Genomic DNA, 25,226 nt, shown 5'->3' on the forward strand with positions numbered 1-25,226 from the left:
CCACACCTGGAATACTGCGTGCAGTTTTGGTTTTCATATTTAAAAAAAGATATACTTGCTCTCGAGGCGGTTCAGAGAAGGTTCACTCGGTTATTCCAGAGATGAGGGGGTTGACGTATGAGGAAAGGTTGAGTAGGTTGGGACTCTACTCATTGGAGTTCAGAAGAATGAGAGGCGATCTTATCAAAACATGTAAGATTGTGAGGGGGCTTGATCGGGTGGATGTGGTGAGGATGTTTCCACTGATGGGTGAGACTAGAACGAGGGGGCATAATCTTAGAATAAGGGGCTGCCCTTTCAAAACTGAGATGAGGAGAAACTTCTTCACTCAGAGGGTAGTAAATATATGGAATTTGCTACCCCAGAGAGCTGTGGAAGCTGCAACATTAAATAAATTTAAAATGGAGATAGACAGTTTCCTAGCAGATAAGGGAATTAGGGGTTACGGGGAGCGGGCAGGGAAGTGGACGTGAGTCTAGATTCGGATCAGCCATGATCCTATTGAATGGCGGAGCAGGCCCGAGGGGCCGTATGGCCTACTCCTGCTCCTATTTCTTATGTTCTTAATTACTGGCGTGCAGTTGCCACCTCTGGAACCATATCCCAGCACAAGTAACTGCATTCAAAGACAAAATACTAGAGAAAAGGCAAGGTGACTGCCATTAGAAAGGAAAAAGAATCTGAAATGTTCAAATTTTTGAACCAAACCAAAAAGAGAGAATATTACAGATGACAATGCCGATAGATTTTATCCTGAAACTTATGAGAAACTGAAACATGAAAATCTGGGTCTGTCTCATCCTCCTCCTAGCAATGGATCAAGAGCAGCAGAGGAATAAGTCAGATACCCACCCTCCAGACTGGTATGTGAGCCATGAAATAAAATCAGCTGGGTAATTCAACAATCTCTCAGGCGCTTTGTGCCACTCAGTTTAACAATGGACTACATTGGCTCAAACACACAAATTAGTTGACCAGTAACCACCTTATCCAAGGGCCAAAAAGTTACTTTTGTGCGGCTAAGGAGAGAAGTTAAGAGTTACCTGTTTTGGAATATATCTGCCATTTTCTCTCAAAATTCTACTCCTGATCAGAACTTGACTGCAAAAGAAAACAAATCAATTATACTTTAACAGACTATACAATGCAACAGAAATGGAAGTTATGCCAGATGGGACGAAACGTCAAATTTTTCACCAGTAGTTTGATAACCCCCTTCGAAACGGTCGTGGGTTTTTGCACTTATTTCACATGGCTGAGTGCCGATACAGTATTTCAGTTAATCACTAACTTATTAATAAAAAGTTCTCTCTTTTCTAGCTCTTGTTTTAATATCCACATCATGAAAGCGATTTGACTACAGCATCAGATAGGTGTGCGGTAGGTGAAGGGTACACACTAGAAAACAATGGTGTGTAAAAGAAAAATACAGTGATTGGTTTTGGGAGACACACCCAGTGAGCAATAGGCTTGCCACGCGAGTGGAGCTATCTTCCCTGCACCATCAGCTGTACAGCTTATTAACTTTTTTATACACTGTAATTCCAAGTCTTCGCAGTTGGCACAGACGCCATCCAGTGGTTATTCTGTGCAACGACTTCATTTTTTTTTTGCACTACACTTGAAAGCATAATTGTTGGAAAAGCTACACTTGTCTGATGCACATGTTTACATTTACAAATTATTACCCTTTAACTATTAGATTTTTTCTTCTTCTTTTCAATCACTCTTTAAAATCTTCAGCTGCCATATTTTAATTACTCTCAAGGCAAGCCCAAATTCCCTCTGGGAGCATTTTCCTCAGATCCGAGATCTAGGTTTAAGCTTTCGATAATGCGCTCAGGACAACAGACAGAAAATGTTTCAGTCAATTACTTTACTTACTGTAATTAGCAATGCCTACACAAGGTTTTCTTCTAAGAAAAGCGGCAGCGCTTCAACGTCAGATCTTGTTTCAAACTTTGACTATCAGGTGAATTTATTTAAAAACAGATAAACAAGGAAATAAACTGCAGGGTTAACCTCGCTAGCTCCTGAAAGGAAACCACATGCTCACAATCTCTAATACAAAAAGGAAAACACTGCGGATGCTGGAAATCTGAAATAAAAACAGAAAATACTAGAAATACTCAGGTCAGGCAGCATCTGTGGTGAGAGAAACAGAGTTAACGTTTCAGGGCTCACAATCTCTATATTAATTACTATCTGAACACCTGAAACATGAAGTCATCAGTTATCTCCACAGATGCTGATAGACCTGCTGAGCATTTCCACCATTCCCCCCCGCCACCAAGTAGATCAATTTAAAAAAAAATGAAGCCTGTTTTTAGTAGGAGCCGAATAAGATGGCTTTGACCTTCACTTGGAGAAATTTTGGGCTTCCCCCAATCCTGTCAAGTGATCTGACAATTCACAGGCGGTCACGGAGTCAAGAATGATGGAGGAGTGATACAGCTTGGTGCCATCCACATACATGTGGAAATGGGCCCAAACCGTTGTAATGTCAGCAACGTGCAAACGTGGATATTGGGTGGGCCAATGAGGACGCCCCAGAAGCATCAGGTGGTGACGGGAGGAGGAGCTATTGCTGCAGATGTGCTGACTATGTTCGGACAGGGGCACGGAGGCCAATTATAGTATCCCTACTGGTCCCCTGCTGAGCTCAGCTAAATCAGTACAGACCAAGCACTCTGGGAACTGCATGCATAGTCTGTCTCAGTTCGATACCAGGCAGTGCATTTACCGAATAAGCCATCAGGGGAACTTTGGTTAAATATCTAGATTATTATTGAAAGGCAGCAAAAATAGAACACCTGTCATACTTACATTTTGCAGATTTTTTTTTTTTTTTTTTTATAAAAACATTTAGGTCAGCCTAGTTCTAAAATATATTGGAAAATTGCTTTTACAAAATAATGGCAAACTTGTGCACACTGTGGAAAACTTATACCCATTAAATGTGCTCAAAGATTGTATGTTTGACACTATCTGAACAAGCTACCAGTACATAATGGACAAGAATTTTTCGATAATTGCAGCAAATGGCACCGGGTCAGCAAACACCTGTGCTGCCAAATACCACTGTCAGTAGGTGATCTGTCAACAACTCTTCAGTCCCACTCTTTATAGTATTGAGTGGAAGCTGGGCTCTACTGCATAAGGAATGGGGCGGAATTAAAAATCACTAATTCAACCGGAGCACACATCATCCCAGATGACCCTTATACACCTCCTTACAGCGGGTTACAGAATACCAGCGGTGGGTGTGGCTCGCTTCAAACTAGGGGAATGGTCTGTTTCTTGGATAAACCAAAAATGGGAGAAAAATGTCTAAAATGACAGCGGGGAGAGGGCAGGGAAACACACTAGATTCTGTGGCTAAATCTGCAGTCACAACACAACGTGTCGTTCGTCACTCATCAAGGTTATAGAGCACAGTTCAAAGGCAAAATAAAACCCCAACTTCGACGGGAACAGAAGCGTAGTGATTATGTCACTGGACTAGTAATCCAGAGCCTGGACTAATGATCCGGAGACGTGAGTTCAAATTCCACCACAGCAGCTGGGGAATTTAAATTCAGTTAATTAAATAAATCGGGAATAAAAAGCTAGTATCAGTAATGGTAACCATGAAACTATCGGATTGTCGTAAAAACCCATCTGATTCACTAATGTCCTTACGGGAAGAAAATCTGCCTTCCTTACCCGGTCTGGCCTATATGTGACTCCAGACCCACAGCAATGTGGTTGACTCTTAACTGCCCTCTGAAATGACCTAGCATTTCACCCAGTTGTAAAAAATCACTACGCAAAACATTAAGAATAAAACCGGACAGACCACCCGGCATCGACCTTGGGCCAGCTACGGCACACCCAGCCCAGTCAACCCTGCAAAGTCCTCCTCACCAACATCTGGGGACTTGTGCCAAAATTAGGAGAGCTGTCCCACAGACTAGTCAAACAACAGCCTGACATAGTCATACTTACAGAATCATACCTTTCAACCAATGTCCCAAACTCCTCCATCACCATCCCTGGGTATGTCCTGTTCCACCAGCAGGACAGGCCCACCAGGGGTGGCGGCACAGTGGTATACAGTCAGGAAGGAGTGGCCCTGCGAGTCCTCAACATTGACTCCGGACCCCATGAAGTCTCATGGCTTCAGGTCAAGCATGGGCAAGGAAACCTCCTGCTGATTACCACCTACCGCCCTCCCTCAGCTGATGAATCAGTACTCCTCCATGTTGAACACCACTTGGAAGAAGCAGTGAGGGTAGCAAGGGCACAGAATGTACTCTGGGTGGGGGACTTCAATGGCTATCACCAAGAGTGGCTCGGTAGCACCACTACAGATCAAGCTGGCCAAGTCCTGAAGGACACAGCTATCAGTCTGGGCCTGCGACAGGTGGCGAGAGAATCAACACGTGGGGAAAAACCTACTTGACCTCGTCCTCACCAATCTACATGTCGCAGAGGCATTGGTCCATGACAGCATTGGTAGCAGTGACCACCGCACAGTCATTGTGGAGATGAAGTCCCGTCTTCACACGGAGGACACCCTCCATCGTGTTGCGTGGCACTACCACCGTGCTAAATGGGATAGATTCAGAACAGATCTAGCAGCTCAAAACTGGGCATCCATAAGGCGCTGTGGGCCATCAGCAGCAGCAGAATTGTATTCCACCACAATCTGTAACCTCATGGCCAGGCATTATCCCTCACTCTAACATTACCATCAAGCCAGGGGACCAACCCTGGTTCAATAAGGAGTGTAGAAGAGCATGCCAGGAGCAGCACCAGGCGTACCTAAAATCGCAGTGCTAACCTGGAGAAGCTACAACACAGGACTACGCGCATGCTAAAAAGCAGAAGCAGCATGCTATAGGCAGTGCTAAGCGATCCCACAATCAACAGATCAGATCAAAGCTCTGCAGTCCTGCCACATCCAGTCATGAATGGTGGTGGACCATTAAACAACTAATGGGAGGAGGCGGCTCCATGAATATCCCCATCCTCAACGATGGTGGAGCCCAGCACGTGAGTACAAAAGACAAAGCTGAAGCGCTTGTAACCATCTTCAGCCAGAAGTGCCGAGTGGATGATCCATATCAGCCTCCTCCTGAGGTCTCCACCACCACAGAAGCCAGTCTTCAGCCAAATCGATTCACTCCACGTGATATCAAGAAACGGCCGAGCGCACTGGATACAGCAAAGGTTATGGGCCCCGACAACATCCCAGCTGTCGTGCTGAAGACTTGTGCTGCAGAACTATCCGCGCCTCTAGCAAAGCTGTTCCAGTACAGCTATAACACTGGCATCTATCCGACAATGTGGAAAACTGCCCAGGTTATGTCCTGTCCACAAAAAGCAGGAAAAATCCAACCTGACCAATTATCGCCATCAATCTACTCTCAATTATCAGCAAAGTGATGGAAGGTGTCGTCGACAGTGCTATCAAGCAGCACTTACTCACCAACAACCTGCTCGTTGATGACCAGTTTGGGTTCCGCCAGGACCACTCGGCTGCTGACCTCATTACAGCCTTGGTCCAAACATGGACAAAGGAGCTGAATTCCAGAGGAGAAGTGAGAGTGACTGCCCTTGACATCAAGGCAGCATTTGACCGAGTGTGGCATCAAGGAGCTCGAGTAAAACTGAAGGCAATGGGAATCGGAGGGAAAACGCTCCACTGGCTGGAGTCATACCTAGCACAAAGGAAGATAGTTGTGGTGGTTGACGGTCAATCATCACAGCCCCAGGACATCACTGCAGGAGTTCCTCAGGGCAGTGTCCTAGGCGCAACCATCTTCAGCTGCTTCATCAATGATCTTCCCTCTATCATAAGGTCAGAACTGGGGAATGTTCGCTGATGACTGCAGTGTTCAGTGCTATTCGCAACTCCTCAGATAATGAATCAGTCCATGCGCACATGCAGCAAGACCTGGACGTCATTCAGGCTTGGGCTGATAAGTGGCAGGTAACATTCGCGCCACAGCAAACAAGTGCCAGGCAATGACTATCTCCAACATGCGAGCGTCCAACCACCGCCCCATGACATTCAACGGCATTACCATCACCGAATCCCCCACCATCAATATCCTGGGGTTCGCCATTGACTAGAAACTGCAGCAACTCGCCAAGGCTTCTTCAGCAGCACCTCCCAAACCCACGACCTCTACCACCTAGAAGGACAAGGGCAGCAGGTGCATGGGAAAACCACCACCTCCAAGTCACACACCATCCTGACTTGGAAGTATATCACCGTTCCTTCATCGCCGCTGAGTCAAAATCCTGGAACTCCCTACCTAACAGCACTGTGGGAGTACCTTCACCACATGGACTGCAGCGATTCAAGAAGGCGGCTCACTACCACCTTCTCGAGGGCAACTAGGGATGGGCAATAAATGCTGGCCTTGCCAGCAACGCCTACATCCCATGAACGAATAAAAAAAACACAACTGTAGTTATACATCAACCAAAAATTAAGGGAATTATCAAATCTTGGGTCAAAAAGTACAAAAAACAGAAAGGATGGCTAAGTTGCCTAGGGATTGCTTTATGCCCCCAGAAATCTTGGATAAGTTCTCCATTTATTTTGTTCATAATGCAAACTATACCAGTAACTTAAGTAATAAATATATATGTATATTAAAACTGCACCGGATTCTTGAGAAATTAGGCCATCCCCTCATGTCTGTAGCCACCATTTAAAAAACATTCTACCCACACTATTCAATCAATGTGGAGCACAAAAAACTCGCCGAACTGGTACTGCTCTCTCAGCACAGTAACAAAATCGGTATGGCTATAAAGTATCTTACAAAGTGCAGGGTCATCAGAAGGGAGCTGAACAGTGCAGTGCTGTACGACTCCAGCCAGTCGCAATCCCAGATTGCTTTTGGCACCCAAGCATACACACCACATTCAAAGTTCATCTCAGATATTGCGGGGGTCAACCTTTGTCCTTCTATCGTGCATATACTCCCGTGCAGGACTAACTGTCCCCTTTGCACACAGCACACGCTGCTCCCATTTCTGTGTCAGGCTAAAAAAAAAATCAGCCTAGAATAAACTGCGCTTCAATTGCTGAAGACGATCAGGATCTGCATGGAGACTCTCCCTTCACATCTATTATATATTAACGATATCCAGAAAGCCAGAAATGGGAGATGGCAAATAAAACCTATTTAAAAAATGCAATTGTTGGAACGTTCAAACGAATTCACAAATTAAAAGTGACCAAATGAAAAGCAGAAACACCATTAATCATTTGACAATCACTCCAGAGGTTCTGGGAAAGAAGATGGTCTCCATGGAGATTGGTGGGGGGGAAAACGGGTTATTATTTGCTGGATGTAATTTCTCTACCTGTCGGAAACCTGCTCCTCCGTGAGCTTCTTATCGCTCTGCAAGAGAATGGAGATGTAATGCCTGATCAGGCCCACGAAGAAGGTGATGAAGACGATGGGCAGCACCACCCAGAGCCTGATGTTGGAGTCCAGCAGCAACTCGGGCTCCGCCATCTTCTGCCGGAAGTGACATCTCCCCCCACCCCCCCCGCACGCATCAATCAAAAGATCACGTGACGGATTCGACGCAGCCGACGTGACGGCACGTGACCGACGTCCAAGCTGCTGCGGCGGCGGCGTCATCTTTTAGGCCGCGCCCCCCCTCTCCTCCTCTGCAATGCAAGATGTTTCATTAGTGTGCACCTTTCATTCAACAGCAGTACCAATGTCAGTGTTTCTTTTTCACAATCTTTTTTATTTAAAATTTGAACATTTTACAGTAAATCACATTTACAAAGCTCAAGTCTCAGCTCTTTGTGCAAAGTCACAAGCCCCTCATGCCTACAAGGCAGGGGATCCCAGTCTCTACAAGCTTCTTCGATAGCAAAATACTGCAGATGCTGGAAATCCAAAATAACAACAGAGAATGTTGGAAAAACTCAGCAGGTCAGGCAACATCCGTGGAGAGAAATTTGAGTTGACGTTTCGGGCACTTGTTCATCCAGAGATAGCGGGTCTCCAGGAATTCACACAGATGAGGGTCCGCGCTCCCAGTGGAGGCTTTGTGCAGATCCGGCAGACTCTGGTTGACATTCTTCTCCATCTGCAGGGCTCTCTGCATCGCCGAGCGGAGCCTCTCGCTCTCCTGACCGAACAAGTAAGAAACATAGAAGATAGGAGCAGCAGTAGGCCATTCGGCCCCTCGAGCTGCTCCGCCATTCAATGCGATCATGGCTGATCATCCAATTTCAGTACCCGGTCCCTGCTTTCTCCCCATACCCCTTGATCCCTTTAGCCTTAAGAGTGGACTGTAAAAAAGCTTAAAAAACCCTAGATTAATGTTTAAAACTTGTCAAATTAAATTAAAATCACCCCGTCCGGGGTGATGATGCACTCCAGTCCCCGCAGCACCCACCGGTCTCAGAAGGCCTTGAGCGTGCAGGCGGGCACCGTGTGCTCCATCTCCAGGGCCACCCGGGCGCGAACATAGCTGCGGAAGAGAGGCAGGCAATCAGGCCGAACAGTCCCCTCGACAGCCACCAATGTCAGTGTTCTCGCTCAGGCCAACATCCCCAGCATCGAAGCTTTGACCACGCTCGATGCTCCGATGGACGAGTCACATTGTCCGCATGCCCGATACGAGACTCCCAAAACAAGCGCTCTACTCTGAGCTCCGGCACGGCAAGAGAGCCCCAGGTGGGCAGAGGAAACGCTTCAAGGACACCCTCAAAGCCTCCTTGGAAAAAGTGCAACATCCCCACCGACACCTGGGAATCCCTGGCCCAAGACCGCACAAAGTGGAGGAGAAGTATCCGGGAAGGTGCCGAACACCTCGAGTCTCTTCGCCGGGAGCAAGCGGAAGCCAAGTGCAGGCAGCGCAAAGAGCGCATGTCAACCCAAGCACCCTACCCACCCGCCCCTTCAACCACCGTCTGCCCCACCTGTGACAGAGACTGTAGGTCCCGCATTGGACTCATCAGTCACCTGCAAACTCATTTTTAATGTGGAAGCAAGTCATCCTCGGTTCCGAGGGACTGCCTAAGAAGAAGAGAAGAAGAGTACCATCACCGAATCCCCCACCATCAACATCCTGGGAGTCGCCATTGACCAGAAACTTAACTGGACCAGCCACGTAAATACTGTGGCAACAAGAGCAGGTCAGAGGCTGGGTATTCTGCGGCAAGTGTCTCACCTCCTGACTCCCCAAAGCCTTTCCACCAGCTACAAGGCGCAAGTCAGGAGTGTGATGGAATACTCTCCACTTGCCTGGATGAGTGCAGCTCCAACAACACTCAAGAAGCTCGACACCATCCAGGACAAAGCAGCCCGCTTGATTGGCATCCCATCCACCAGCTTAAACATTCACTCCCTCCACCACCGGCGTACCGTGGCTGCAGTGTGTATCATCTACAAGATGCACTGCAGCAACTCGCCAAGGCTTCTTCGGCAGCACCTCCCAAACCCGCAACTTCTTCCACCTAGAAGGACAAGGGCAGCAGGCGCATGGGAACACCACCACCTCCAAGTTCCCCTCCAAGTCACATACCATCCTGACTTAGAAGTATCACCGATCCTTCATCGTTGCTGGGTCAAAATCCTGGAACTCTCTACGTAACAGCACTGTGGGAGTACCTTCACCACACAAACTGCAGCGGTTCAAGAAGGTGGCTCACCACCACTTTCTCAAGGGCAATTAGGGATGGGCAATAAATGCTGGCTTTGCCAGTGATGCCCACATCCCATAAACAAATTTTAAAAATCCCTGGTAAGAGTTTTATGTCCCAGGATGACTAAGTTATATTAGTTTGCCAATGGTGGTAAAATATCAGGATTAGCACCAAACTCCAGAGACCGCCCCCCCCCACTCCAGAGACTTGAGCACAAAAATCTAGGCTGAGGGAGTGCTGCTCTGTCGGAGGGTGCTGTCTTTCGGATGAGACGTTAAATCGAGGCCCCGTCTGCTCACTCGGGTGGACGGGAAAGATCCCATGGCCACTATTTCGCAGAAAAGTAGGGGAGTTATCCCCTGTGTGCTGGCCAATATTTATCCCTCAATCAACATTAAAAACCCCCAGATTATCTGGTCATTATCACATTGTTGTTTGTGGGAGCTTGCTTTACGCAAATTGGCTACCGCGTTTCCTACATTACAACAGTGACTACACATAGAATCATAGATTGGCTACAGCACAGAAGGAGGCCATTCGGCCCGTCGAGCCCGTGCCGGCTCTCTGCAAGAGCACTTCAGCTAGTCCCACTCCCCCGCCCTTTCCCCATAGCCCTGCAAATTTTTTCCCCTCGGGTACTTATCCAATTCCCTTTTGAAAGCCATGATTGAGTCTGCCTCCACCACCCTTTCAGGCAGTGCATTCCAGATCCTAACCACTCACTGCGTAAAAAAGTCTTTCCTCATGTCGCCTTTGGTTCTTTTGCCAATCACCTTGAATCTGTGTCCTCTGGTTCTTGACCCTTCTGCTAATGGGAACACTTTCTCTCTATTCTGTCTAGACCCCTCATGATTTTGAATACCTCTATCCAATCTCCTCTCAACCTTCTCTGCTCTAAGGAGAACAACCCCAGCTTCTCCAGTCTATCCACGTAACTGAAGCCCCTCATCCCTGGAATCATTCCCGTAAATTTTTTCTGCACTCTCTCTAAGGCCTTCACATCCTGCCTAAAGTGCGGTGCCCAGAATTGGACACAATACTCCAGTTGAGGCCGAACCAGTATTTTATAAAGGTTCATCATAACTTCCTTGCTTTTGTACTCTATGCCTCTATTTATGAAGCCCAGGATCCCTTAATCGCTTTCTCAACCTGCCTTGCCACCTTTCAACACTACGTGCACATATACCCCCAGGTCTCTCTGTTCATGCACCCCCTTTAGAATTGTACCCTTTAGTTTATATTGCCTCTCCTCGTTCTTCCTACTAAAATGTATCACTTCGCACTTTTCTGGGTTAAATTTCATCTGCCACGTGTCCGCCCATTTCACCAGCCTGTCTATGTCTTCTTGGAGTCTATCACTGTCCTCCTCACTGTTCACTATACCTCCAAGTTTAGTGCCATCTGCAAATTTTGAAAATGTGCCCTGTACTCCCAAGAAAAGCAGTGGTCTTAGTACCAACACCTGGGGAACACCACTGTACACCTTCCTCCAGTCCGAAAAATAACCGTTCACCATTACACAATCTGTTTCCTGTCACCTAGCCAATTTCGTATCCATGCTGCCACTGTCCCTTTTATTCCATGGGCTTCAACTTTGCTGGTAAGCCTATTATGTGGCACTTTATCAAACACCTTTTAGAAGTCCATATACACCACATCAACCTCATCAAAAAACTCGATCAAGTTAGTTAAACACGATTTGCCTTTAACAAATCCGTGCTGGCTTTCCTTAATTAATCCACACTTGTCCAAGTGACTGTTAACTTTGTCCCTGATTATCGTTTCCAAAAGCTTCCCCACTACCGAGGTTAAACTGACTTGCCTGTAGTAGCTGGGTTTATCCTTACAAACCTTTTTTGAACAAGGGTGTAACATTTGCAATTCTTCAGTTCTCTGGCACCACCCCCGTATCCAAGGAGGATTGGAAGATTATGGCCAGTACCTTCGCAATTTCCACCTTTACTTCCCTCAGCGTCCTCGGATCTTCCACGACCGGTGGGCACCAGAGGGACTGGAGTGCATCATCACCCCTGGAAATGGAATTTTAATTTAATTTGTTATGTTTCCTTTTAACTTTTTTTGTTAACTTACAGTCTTTATTTGTTGTGCCCCTTTAAAAAGGGGGCACTTGCTTGACTTTAAATCAGCAATTGCCGGTATTAAGAGTCAGCATCCTAGGATGGAACCCATCCGGTCCTGGTGACTTACCTCCTCTTTATCTCATCCAGTAACTCCACTCTACCTCCTCTTTCACTATGACTTTAGCAGCATTTTCTTCCTTGGTGAAGACAGATGCAAAGTACTCATTTAGTGTGCCTTCAGTGTGCCAGTGTAGCCTTCGGTCGCCTCAGGAAGAGAGTGTTTGAAGACCAGGACCTCAAACCCGGCACTAAGCTCATGGTCTACAGAGCAGCAGTGATAACCGCCCTGCTGTATGCCTCAGAGACATGGACCAGGTACAGCAGGCACCCCAAAGCACTGGAGAGGTACCACCAACGCTGCCTCCGCAAGATCCTGCAAATCCATTGGCAGGATAAGTGCACCAACGTCAGTGTTCTTGCTCAGGCCAACATCCCCAGTATCGAAGCTTTGACCACGCTCAATCAGCTCTGATGGACGGGTCACATTGTCCGCATGCCCAATACGAGACTCCCAAAACACGCGCTCTACTCGGAGCTCCGACACAGCAAGAGAGCCCCAGGTGGGCAGAGGAAACGCTTCAAGGACACCCTCAAAGCCTCCTTGAAAAAGTGCAACATCCCCACTGACACGTGGGAATCCCTGGCCCAAGACCGCAAAAAGTGGAGGCGAAGCATCCGGGAAGGCGCCGAACACCTCGAGTCTCTTCGCCGGGAGCAAGAGCAAGGAGCGCACGTCAACCCAAGCACTCCACCCACCCGCCCCTTCAACAACCGCCTGCCCCACCTGTGACAGAGACTGTGGGTCCCGCATTGGACTCATCAGTCAGCTGTGAGCTCATTTTTAATGTGGAAGCAAGTCATCCTCGGTTCTGAGGGACTGCCTAAGAAGAAGACGACTCATTTAGTACCTCAGCTATACCCTCTGCCTCCATGCATAGATCTCCTTTTTGGTCCCTTATCGGCCCCACCCCTCCTCTTACTACCCGTTTACTATTTATATGCCTATAGAAGACTTCCAAAAAAAGTACTTCATTGGCTGTAAAGCGCTTTGGGACGACCGGTGGTTGTGAAAGGCGCTGTATAAATGCAAGTCTTTTTTTAAACGCCTGCCAGTTAAAAACTTAACAAGTTGAAACTTGGGGGTCGTCCAGCCAGATTGCCTCCCTCTCTTCCGCGGCCATGTTCGCGCCCGGGTGGCCCTGGAGATGGAACACGCGGTGTCCGCCGACGCGCTCGAGCACTTCCGTGACCGGTGGGCGCCGCGGGGACTGGAGTGCATAATTGGATTGGACAACCAAATTTTAATTTGATTTGCTAAGGTTTATTTAAAGTTTTAGAGGTTTATTTACAGTTTATTTGTTTAATTTATTTGGTCCATTAAAAGAGGAACAAGTTGAAACTTTAAGTGCTGACCCTCTTCGGATGAAGACAGTTAGTTAGCTTGTTAAACCAAACTAAATGGGGAGGGGGTAAATACACAAAACAAACTACAGGTGCTGGAAATCTGAAAACAAAAAAAATGTTGGAAATACTCAAAACAGGTGTTCTGATGAAGCCTCCACACCTGAAACATCAGCTTGTCTGTTCTTTCTACAGATAAAGCCTGAGTATTTCCAACATTTTCTTGGAGGGGAGGAGGGGTTTGGTATTTTGGAAAAAATGAATGAAGTTTCCTTTGAGTCCCAATGCGGCAGCAGTTGAGGGGCCTCCTTAAAGAAAAGACTACAAGTCCCATGATGCACTCCTCACACCGCGCAGGCGCAGTGACCGCGGACCCGGGCGGCGACGCGTGCGCAGTGGCCTTGCCCCGAGTGGCGGGCTGGACGAGTTTGCTGAGCCGCCGGCAGCGGAGCGGGAGAGTGAGGCAGCAGCAGGAGGCCTGAGCTTCAGACCATGGTGGCCAAACGAAGACTCTCCAAGTCAGCCGATGATCACCATGAGGGCACTGCCAAAGAGATATCAAGTAACTAAATCCCTCAAGCTTATAATTATTATTTTTTAAAGTGTTTGACACCGATTTGCTGTTGTGTTTTCCATTAATTTTCCACACACACAGGGACAGGACACACAGTCTCAGGATAAGGGGTAAGCCATTTAGGTCAGAGATGAGGATGAGGAGGAATTTCTTCACTCAGAGAGTGGTGAACCTGTGGAATTCTCTACCACAGAAGGCAGTTGCGGCCAATTCATTAAATATATTCAAGAAGGAGTTGGATATATTTCTTAAGGCTAAAGGGATCAAGGGATATGGGGAGAAGGCAGGGACAGGGTACTGAATTTGGATGATCAGCCATGATCTCATTGAATGGCAGAGCAGGCTCGAGGGGCCAAATGGCCTACTCCTGCTCCTATCTTCTATGTTTCTATGTTTATCAATTATTGTCTAACCTCCATGGACCACACCCACACACTTCCCAATCCATCAGCAGTGCCCCACCTCAGGTGGTCACAATGCTCCCATCCACAAGATACGAGTGAGGCCATTCCATGAGGGGTCTCGACAGAGTAGGTAGAGAGATTTTGCTATCGTAGGTAGAGAGAACCTTGTTCCCCCTTGGCGGGAGGGTCGAGGACCAGAGGACGCAGATTTAAGGTGATTGGCGAAGGCGACGTGTGAGCAAAAAAACTTCTTCATGCAGCGAGCGGTTAGGATCTGGAATGTGCTGCCTGACAGGGTGGTGGAAGCAGATTGAATCCTGGCTCTCAAAAGGGAATTGGATAAAGTACCTGAAGGAAAAAAAATTGCAGGGCTAGGGGGAGAGGCCGGGGGAGTGGGATTAGCTGAAGTGCTCTTGCAAAGAGCCGGCACGGGCTCGACGGGCCGAATGGCCTCCTGTGCTGTGAAATAAGAACATAAGAAATTGTATAATTCTAGTACATCCATCTAGAAAGAAGCTACAGTTCACCAATCCCCACAGTCAGTTGTCTCCAGGTTTTTTGCCTCCACTACTTCACCCTGAAGTCCAAGTTGTAAATCTATGTTTAACTGGTTGGCAGCAAGAGATAGATGCATGCTTCTGGTCCTGGATCAATTTAAAAAAAGTCTCTGGATAAATGCAAAATAATATTTCCTTACACCCTTGCTGGGAAGGCCAATACAATTTACTAATTTTTGAAGTTTTATTTGAATTTACCTGTTGATTTGAGAGTGTGGTTTTAATTAAATTGCTTAATTCAAATTAGTGGGTAATTTGATTTTGGTTTGTGCAACAATGTATTTGAATTAACAGGAGTAAAAGGAATAACATTGACATTGCATTGATTCTCTGCTCTTTATCCAGAGTGACATTCACCTTCAAGTTAAAGCATGCATCTTTCTGCATGCCAGTGTAATGTCAGTGTTACAGCTATAACAAGTTTTGGGGATTTGAATATCTTAGTTGGCACTGGATGCACAATGGTCATAACTTTGTCTTTTTTGTCCTGTTCAATTTTCTCCTTTTATCCCATCACTCCTTAAGACAAAGGCACAGATTGCTAGCTAGTGTTGGTGCTCTGGCCCCTCTCCCAAGTGACCGTTCTGAGCATATTATGTTGACAGGCGAGACTGTGCAACAATTTGCTACTCGCTTGCGGCAGGCTGCTAAAGACTGTGCTTTTGGGGGGGATGCGGATAATCAAATGAGAGACGCTATCCTGAGTAGGTGCACGTCAGCCTATGTGCGGAGGAAATTGCTAGAGGAAGGGCATGGTCTAACGCTCGCCCGCACGTTGCAGTTGGCCTCACAATGTGAAAAAATCAAGGAGCAGATGTCAGCCATGTCATGTACAGAGAAGGCGGAGACAGATACTGTTCGTCGTGTTACACAGAAAAGAGGGTATTATGCGAAAAGCTCGACAGAGAAACCAAAGGGAAATGGCAATAGGAACGAAAGGAAATGTTACAGATGTGGACACACAGACCACATGGGCAGAGATCCGAAATGCCCAGCACGCGGACAAACGTGTCATAAGTGCAAGGGAAAGGATCATTTCTCCAAAGTATGCTGCACAAAGGGTACAAAGAAACACAGTGTGAACAATGTAGAGGAACAAAATGACTTTGCATTTGCTGTTACTGGAAATAACGTGACAGAGAGACTTATCTTTTGTGTGGGGGGAGTAAACCTGAGTGTTAATTGATTCGGGTGCAACTAGTAATATGATAGATGAGAATACATGGGAAGGATTAAAGTCAGAACACATTAAGTGTCAGTCACATGTCCCTAAGACAGAGAGAAAGTTATTCTCTTATGCTTCTAGCCGACCACTGTCGGTTAAAGGTGTATTCACATGTGGGATTACAATAGGTAAGAGAACTGAGCAGGCGGAGTTCATTGTGGTTAAAGGCCATGGAGAGCCGTTGCTAGGAAGGGAGACAGCCATGAAACTGGGAGTTTTAAAAATAGGCGCAGATGTCTCAGCTGTGGTAGATGTAAGACAGCTACTAGAACAGCGGTATCCAAAAGGTGTTCCAGGGAGTAGGAAGGCTGAACACAAATCAGATCAGTTTGTATATCGACCCACAAGTGAAGCCTGTGGCCCAGCCACTCAGGCGTATACCATTCAACTTAAGGGGGGCAGTAGAGGCCAAAATAAAACAATTGAGGGACATGGACATTATCGAACCTGCTGATATTTGGTGTATCTTCAGCTAGTGAGCAATATCAGCATGAGATAGCTAATGCCTTAGCTGGAATAGAGGGTGTTGAAAACACCTCAGATGACATTATCGCGGTGAGGAGCGAGTTGGGTAGGATTGAGTGAGGAATGGCGCTCAATGGGTTGACGGTGGATAGGCAATGGCAAACATTCAAAGACCGAATGGATGAGCTACAGAATTTGTTCATCCCAGTTTGGCATAAAAATAAAACAAAAAAGGTGACTCAACCGTGGCTAACAAGGGAAATTAGGGATAGCATAAGATCCAAGGAGAGGACATATAAATTGGCTAGAAAAAGCAATAATCCTGAGGATTGGGAGCAGTTTAGGAGTCAACAAAGGAGGACAAAGGGATTAATTAAGAAATGGAAAATAGAATGAGAGAGTAAGCTAGCATGGAACATAAAAACTGACTGTAAAAGCTTTTATAGATATGTGAAGAGAAAAAGATTGGTGAAGTCAAGCGTAGGTCCCTTACAGTCAGAATCAGGGGAATTTATAATGGGAAACAAGGAAATGGCAGACCAACTAAATACATACTTTGGTTCTGTCTTCACAAAGGAGGACACAAATAACCTCCCAGAGATGCCGGGGAACATAGGGTCTGATGAAAGAGAGGAACTGAAAGAAATCAGTATTTGTAGGAAAATGGTGTTAGGAAAATTGATGGGACTGAAGGTCGATAAATCCCCAGGGCCTGATGGTCTACATCCCAGGGTACTTAAGGAAGTGGCCCTAGAGATAGTAGATGCATTACTGGTCATCTTCCAGAACTCGATAGACTCTGGAACGGTACCCATGGATTGGAGGGTTGCTAATGTTACCCCACTATTCAAAAAAGGTGGTAGAGAAAAAGCGGGGAATTATAGACCGGTAAGCCTGACATCGGTAGTGGGGAAAATGCTAGAGTCTATTATAAAAGATGTAATAGCAGAGCACTTGGAAAGCAGTGACAGGATCGGACAAAGTCAACATGGATTTACAAAAGGTAAATCATGCTTGACTAATCTACTGGAATTTTTTGAGGATGTAACTGGTAAAATAGATAAGGGAGAACCAATGGATGTGGTGTATTTGGACTTTCAGAAGGCTTTCGATAAGGTCCCACATAAGAGATTAGCGTGCAAAATTAAGGCACATGGGATTGGGGGCAAGGTATTGACTTGGATAGAGAACTGGTTGGTGGACAGAAAGCAAAGAGTTGGAATAAACGGGTCGTTTTCCGAGTGGCAGGCAGTGACTAGTGGGGTACCGCAAGGATCGGTCCTAGGACCCCAGCTGTTCACAATATATATTAATGATCTGAACGAGGGAATTGGATGTAATATGTCCAAATTTGCAGACGACACAAAGCTGGGCGGGAGGGTAAGCTGCGAGGGGGATGTCGGGAAACTCCAGTACGATTTGGACAGGTTGGGTGATTGGGCAGAAACATGGCAAATGCACTATAATGTGGATAAATGTGAGGTTATCCACTTTGGTGGCAAAAACAGGAAGGCAGATTATTATTTGAATGGCAATAGATTGGGAGAAGGGGAAGTGCAAAGAGACCTGGGTGTCCTTGTGCACCGGTCGCTGAAGGTAAGCATGCAGGTGCAGCAGGCAGTTAAGAAGGCAAATGGTTTGTTGGCCTTCGTAGCGAGAGGGTTCGAGTAGAGGAACAAGGATGTCTTGCTACAGTTGTACAGGGCCTTGGTGAGACCGTACCTTGAGTATTGTGTGCAGTTTTGGTCACCTTACCTGAGGAAGGGCGTTCTTGCCATGGAGGGAGTGCAGCGAAGATTCACCAGGCTGATACCTGGGATGGCAGGAATGACGTATGAGGAGAGATTGTGTCAATTGGGCTTATACTCACTGAAGTTTAGAAGATTGAGAGGGGATCTCATCGAAACCTATAAAATTCTGTCAGGTCTGGACAGACTAGATGTAGGAAGGATGTTTCTGATGGCCGGGGAGTCCAGAACCAGGGGTCATAGTCTAAGGATAAGGAGTAAGCCATTTAGGACTGAAATGAGGAGGAATTTCTTCACCCAGAAAGTGGTGAACCTGTGGAATTCTCTGCCACAGAGGGCGGTGGAGGCCAGTTCATTAAATATATTCAAGAAAGAGTTGGATATATTTCTTGAGGCTAAAGGGATCAAGGGATATGGGGAAAAGGCAGGGACAGCGTACTGAATTTGGATGATCAGCCATGACAGTGTTTTTAGTGGGCGAGCCACACAGTTCAAACCAGACACTAACCCCGGGGAACCACAGCCACACGATACAACTGACAAACCCCAGCATAACTACCACGGAGGAAGCCACACATAGTTCCCCTACCATTCCCAGCCCACCAAGAGAAGAGCAGCATAGCCAGGAAGTGAGTGAGCCTTCCAGGGCCGACCAGCTTAGCCAGGAAGTGAGTGAGCCTTCCAGGGCCGACCAGACACATACCCCGGGATCACACAGCCAGATGCAACCAAAAGATAAATTTTATCAATTAGAGATAGAGATGGTTAAACTTAGAGAGGAGGTCCTCAAATTGAATGACAAACAAAAGCAGGAGAGGGAGAGACACAAGAGAGAGCTGAATAGACTTGATAACCAGGTGAATCTACTTAAGAATCAGGTGAAAGAGCTGCAGGAAAAAGAAGAGAGCCATAGAGGAGAGAAAACACCATTAGACCAGCAACCAGAGACTAGAGATAAGAGAAGACAGAGCCGGACGGAACGGCTGCACTCCCACACGGAACAAAAGCAACAGACACACAATACAAGGGGTGCCACACAGACCGACCAGCATGCTGACTCGCAATCTTCCCCCACCACCATGGAACCACAAGCGAGCCGCTCACAAGAGGTACGCACACACCAGACACCCCAGCCCAGCACACACACTATGAGTCCAGGCGAAAGCCACCAGACAGTAAACACAAACAAGGCTGACGTCGTAATACTCATAGACTCAAATGGGAAATTTCTATGGGAGAAAAAGCTCTTCCCTAGAAGTAAAGTAGAAAAGATTTGGTGCCCAACAACAGACAGAGCCATGGGATGGCTGACCAAAGCCAGATTAGGCTCCCCCCAACACATAATAATACACACGGGCACAAATGACCTAAAGGCCAAACAGAAAGAGGTAGCAACATCGCTCAGAGGAATGATTAGGAAGGCAAGCAGTACATTTCCAAACACTAGAATCACTGTTTCCACAATATTGCCGAGAACAGACTTCAACAACAACACAATTCATGAGATAAATGCCAGCATAGCAACAGAATGCGAATCAAACCACAACGTACACCTGGCCCAACACCCCACCCTCGATGAAGAATGTCTTTACGACCACGTCCACATCCAAAGGCAAAAAATATCGATCTTTGCTAAAGCCCTGAAGGACGTCGCTTTTAACCGGGTCCATACCCAGACTCCAAGAGGACCCCCCCCCCGACCACCAGAGATCAGCGGGGTACATATCAGGAACACTACAAAGACCACCACCACACCAACCGAGACCGGAGAGGATCCCCATGCAAAACAACATTATCAGACCTGCACCACTCCTGTCCCACAGGGGAATAGGACCGCTACCAGCCAGACAGAGGGAGAGATGCACAGGACGTACGCAATACCTCAGACAGAAACAATCCATTAAGAGACAATAAGCAGATGTGCAGCAGCATCTACTTCCGCCTTATGGATCAAGGACTAATTAATAGAAAGAACTGTAACCAAATTGTATTAACTTTTGTAGACAACTGGGGTGATTTTTTTTTTTTCCCCACACTTAGACACGACAAACACGTACCACTCTTTAACCTATCATAGAAAAAGATAAAACTTAACATGAAATCCTTATATATTTCGACCTGGAATATCCAAGGTCTATGCTCTTCACTGCGAGAAGTGAAGAGTAGGACCCCAGAGTTCATAGAGGAAACTAAAGATCTAGATATTATCATTTTACAGGAAACTTGGTATAAAGGAAAAGGACACACCGGCTGTCCCCAAGGGTACACTGAGCTAGTGGTCCCCTCCAATAAATTACCAAGTGTAACCCAAGGCAGAGACTCCGGAGGCATACTGATCTGGTTTAAAACAGAACTTAAGAATTACATCAAATTTATAAAAAAGGGCGAAAACCATATGTGGCTCAAACTTGAGAGGGAGATTATCTCAAACACCCAAGATGTTTACATTTGCGCACTTTATATCCCTCCAATCGATTCCCCGTACTACAAAGAGGACACCTTCTCCAACATGGAGGGGGAAATTATCCAATACCAGGCCCAGGGGAACGTGTTGATCTGTGGGGACCTCAATTCAAGAACGGGCGAAGAACCAGACTTCACCAATAATCCGGGAAACAATTACGTATTTGGGAATAACCACTTTGACATCCCTTCCCTTCCATACAGGCATAACTGCGACAAGCAGTCAAATACCAACGGTAAACAGCTACTACAGCTCTGTCGAAACCTGGGTCTGTACATTGTCAATGGTAGGTTCATAGGAGACCTCCTAGGAAGATCGACCTACTGCTCACCTCTTGGCTGCAGCACAGTAGACTATATGATTACAGACTTGGACCCATCCTCTTTCAGAGCATTCACAGTCAAACCACAAACAACACTGTCAGATCACAGTCAAATTACTATGTTTCTCAAAAAGACAGAAACAAACAACATAGAAACACAACCCAGTAAACTGTGTACAACACCAAAAAATCGTACAGATGGGCCAAAAACGACACGGAAAAATACCAGAAAACAATTAGCAATGCATCAACTCAAGCTCTCTTAGACACCTTTCTGGATAACATATACACTCACAATAAAGAAGGCGTAAACCGGGCAGTTAGTAAACTAAACAATATTTTTGATAATTTGGCAACAAATGCAAACTTGAAAGCTCGCAAGAACAAACCCAAAACAAAAAACTATGAAAAATGGTTTGACCATGATTGCCATAACATGAGGAAAAAACTTAGAAAACTATCAAACCAAAAACACAGACATCCAGAAAACGAGGAATTACGCCTTACTTATTGTCAGACGCTAACACAATACAGAAACACACTCAGGACCAAAAAAGAGCAATTTATTAAGAATACACTCAGCTCCATGGAGGAATCCATTGAGTCGAATTGTTTCTGGGACAACTTGAAAACACTACACAAAAAACAACACGACGATTTGTCCATTCAAAATGGGGACACATGGGTAAACCACTTTGAAAAATTATACCAGAAAAACACACTAGGACCAGAGCAACACCAAATACGCAAAAAACTGGAAAAGCTTGAAATGGCCATAAAAGATAACCAAAACCCGCTAGACGCCATAATAACAGAAAAAGAACTTCTTGAAAAACTCAAGGACCTGCGACCAGGAAAAGCTTGCGGGACAGACGGCATACTAAACGAGATGATTAAACACGCAGACGACAAACTGAAACTGGCTATCCTAAAACTCTTCAACTTGGTTCTGAGTGTCGGTTATTTCCCTGACATCTGGAACAAAGGACTCATAACACCCATATACAAAAGTGGGGACAAAATCGACCCAAACAACTATCGAGGCATCTGTGTAAACAGTAACCTGGGGAAGGTATTCTGTAGCATCATAAACAAAAGACTTATAAACTTCCTTGAAGAGCACAATGTCTTGAGTAAAAGCCAAATTGGATTCCTGCCAAACTATAGAACATCCGATCATATCTTCACCCTACAGACCCTAATTGACAAACACGTTCACCATAACAAAAGCAAAATCTACGCATGCTTTGTAGATTTCCAGAAGGCTTTCGACTCCATCTGGCATGACGGTTTATTCCTGAAACTTATCGAAAGCGGGGTAGGAGGTAAAACATATGATGTAATTAAATCAATGTATACAAACAATAAATGTGCAGTTAAAATTGGAGACAAACAAACAAAATACTTCCCACAGGGGCGGGGGGTGACGCAGGGCTCGCCAATCTCACCGACACTCTTTAATATTTACATTAATGGATTGGCAAAACTACTTGAACAATCTACAGCACCCGGCCTCACCCTATATGAATCCAAGGTTAAATTCCTCCTCTATGCCGACGACCTGGTTCTGCTGTCACCAACTAAGGAGGGTCTACAGCAGAACCTGGACCTGCTGGAGTCGTACTGCCAGACTTGGGCCCTGACAATAAATCCCCAAAAAACCAAAGTCCTTGTGTTCCAGCAAAGATCCAAACAACATGGACCCACAATAAATTTCACAGTAGGAACAACCAAAATTGAACAAACCACTCACTACACATACTTGGGCTTAAAAATCAGTTCTACGGGAAACTTCAAACTGGCTGTGAATGAACTGAAAGAGAAAGCAAGAAGGGCTTTCTATGCCATCAAAAAATCAATCCAAATAGAAATCCCAATTAGCATTTGGCTCAAAATTTTCAAATCAGTAATTGAACCAATTGCACTCTATGGCAGTGAGGTCTGGGGACCACTAACACAACAAGATTTTGCAAAATGGGACAAACACCCAATTGAGATCCTACATGCGGAATTCTGTAAAAGTATCCTCCGGACTCAAAGGAAAACAGTAAACAACGCATGCAGGGCGGAACTAGGCCAATACCCATTAATAATCACTATCCAAAAAAGAGCCACCAAATTTTGGAATCACCTACAAATGAGCAACCCCCAATGCTATCACTACGACGCCCTGAAATGCCAAGAGCTGACCATAAAGAAGAATACCCTCAGTCAACTAGTCCTGGGACTCAATAAAGTAACTAATAACAATACTAACAATAACCAGCCCCAGGACAGTGACAGGGTAACACAAAGAATTCGACCCAACACAATCGTCGCTAAGCAAAAGGAAAAATATCTGTCATATTGGGCAGAAACAACAAAAACCCAAAGCAAACTCAATTGCTACTTGGCCCTAAACAGACAATACAACATAGCTGATTACCTGACCATGGTAAAGGATAACAAACTGAGAAGAACCTTGACAAGGTACAGACTTAGCGAACATAGCCTAGCGATCGAAAAAGGCAGACACAGGCAGACCAGGCTGCCAAGAGAAGACAGGATATGCTCTCACTGCAGTCAGGGAGTAGTTGAGACAGAGATGCACTTCCTCACAGCCTGTGGAAAATATCAGGGCATCAGAGAGAATTTCTATCAAAAATTCTCACAAATATGCCCTGAATTCAGAAATCTGACTGACAACCAAAAACTCCCATTCCTACTGGGGGAGGAGAGAAGCTGTGTAACACTGGCGGCACACTATGTTACAGCTTGCCATGAACAGAGGGACAACCAGTAAACTAAGACAAGAGTATATATAAACAAGGCGAAAATATATTTATAAACTCAGGGATATACCTGTTTATACACTGTATGAATGGAACCGCGTTTATGTGTTCAACCATAAATGTATTTTGATGCTTTGGCAACATAAGATGTACCTTATCATGCCAATAAAGCGATTTGTATTGTATTGTATTATTGAATGGCGGAGCAGGCTCGAAGGGCCGAATGGCCTACTCCTGCTCCTATCTTCTATGTTTCTTTCTATGAATGGCGTTAGTAAGCTATTTGGTCATGTGAGACACCATTAACCATTCCAATTCTGTCCTGATCTTGCCTAAGGTGTACACACACACACTTTTTGTTTAGCCTGTGACTGTTCAAGAATACATCCTAATTTTTTTACCTCTTGCGAACTGCCTTTGAATCTAACCCAGGCTGTTTGGATAAGCATCAATGAAATTATTTGTGTGGAGTCTTGATCCAGTTCCTATTGAACCCAAAATCATCCATCATTTGGTATTTTTGTAATCTTGTGCAGATAATGTTTGGGCTGGTGACAGAAATGGAAAATATCACATTGGTGCAGTAGTGGGTGCTCTTCTGAAGGTTATCTCTGGGTTAGATTTTCTGCTAATTGACTATGAATGGGTGGAGAAATCTAGTTTATAATATGCTTTGTTGGAGTCAGTGTCGAGGCAGTTTTATCCTCTTGCTAATTGATGGTACGCAGCAGGTACAGCATTCTCTCCAAGATTTTGTAACTGGCATTAAAAATTAGACGGATTTCTGACATTTGACCACATGTCGATGTAAGAGATTGTGACTTCAATTCAGTAACTCCTAAACTTTTCATATGTTGGTGGTAATGCTGCAGCACCTGAGTGCTTGATGCTAACACTGGATAGTAAAAGTAGAGAATGCTCCATCCTGTGCAATGGCATTACATAACGCTAATATTATATTATAATCCTTGCATCTAAAAGGAATAATTCCAGGGCTGTAACATTGTTTGACCCTCATCTGTGCTTGTGAAACTGAAGTATGTAACTACATTTGAAAACTCTGGTACCAGTGTCTCTGCTGTCATTAGCATGTGGATCATAAATTGATGTTAAAGTGTGTTGTATATAAAAATAAAAAAAATCAATAACTTCCAAAAATAATAAAAAGTACAATCATTGCTTAATGAAGAGAGATTTTTTTCTTGTGGTGATTTTTCCCAGGGGCAAAGAAAAGCAAAACTGGTGGGAGAAAACGAACAACATCTGCCCAGGAGGGCGAGGTGGATGATGACACAGTGTTTGTACAGTTGCTGAAAACATCTGGAGTGATTCTGAAATATGGAAGCCAACCAAATAAACTAAGTACGTTGTTCAAAAAGAGACCGTTTGCTATCTAAAACCTCACATTGATTTTTGTTCTAAATTTTGTTACTACTTTTCGTTTGCCCAAGTAAATATCGAATAGTGGATACCCAGTC

The 25,226-nt window shown here is 45.5% G+C and overlaps 2 protein-coding genes across 5 annotated transcripts in view; one reads left to right on the forward strand and one right to left on the reverse strand.

The window, feature by feature from the left end:
• Positions 1 to 7,560, reverse strand: part of emc3 (ER membrane protein complex subunit 3) — a 35,279-nt gene extending 27,719 nt beyond the window's left edge. The window contains exons 1-2 of one of the 4 annotated variants that reach the window (XM_086002031.1): positions 7,369 to 7,560; positions 1,044 to 1,101 (exon numbers count right to left, since the gene is read on the reverse strand). In XM_086002031.1, coding sequence (XP_085858157.1) covers positions 1,044 to 1,101; positions 7,369 to 7,523 — 213 coding nt within the window. In that variant the 5' untranslated portion in view covers positions 7,524 to 7,560. The remainder of the gene's footprint in view (positions 1 to 1,043; positions 1,102 to 7,368) is intronic. The other 3 variants (XM_086002032.1, XM_086002029.1, XM_086002030.1) reach the window with 3 other exon arrangements.
• Positions 7,561 to 13,555: 5,995 nt separating this feature from the next.
• The window catches only part of fancd2 (FA complementation group D2), a 129,472-nt gene continuing 117,801 nt past the window's right edge, over positions 13,556 to 25,226 (forward strand). Inside the window, exons 1-2 of the mRNA XM_086002033.1 lie at positions 13,556 to 13,780; positions 24,970 to 25,110. Of these exons, the coding sequence (XP_085858159.1) occupies positions 13,711 to 13,780; positions 24,970 to 25,110 (211 nt within the window). The 5' untranslated portion in view covers positions 13,556 to 13,710. The remainder of the gene's footprint in view (positions 13,781 to 24,969; positions 25,111 to 25,226) is intronic.

This window comes from Somniosus microcephalus, chromosome 11 (assembly GCF_052327205.1).
Source record: "Somniosus microcephalus isolate GS21.2 chromosome 11, FLI_Smic_1.0, whole genome shotgun sequence".
Classification (NCBI taxonomy): Eukaryota; Metazoa; Chordata; class Chondrichthyes; order Squaliformes; family Somniosidae; genus Somniosus; species Somniosus microcephalus.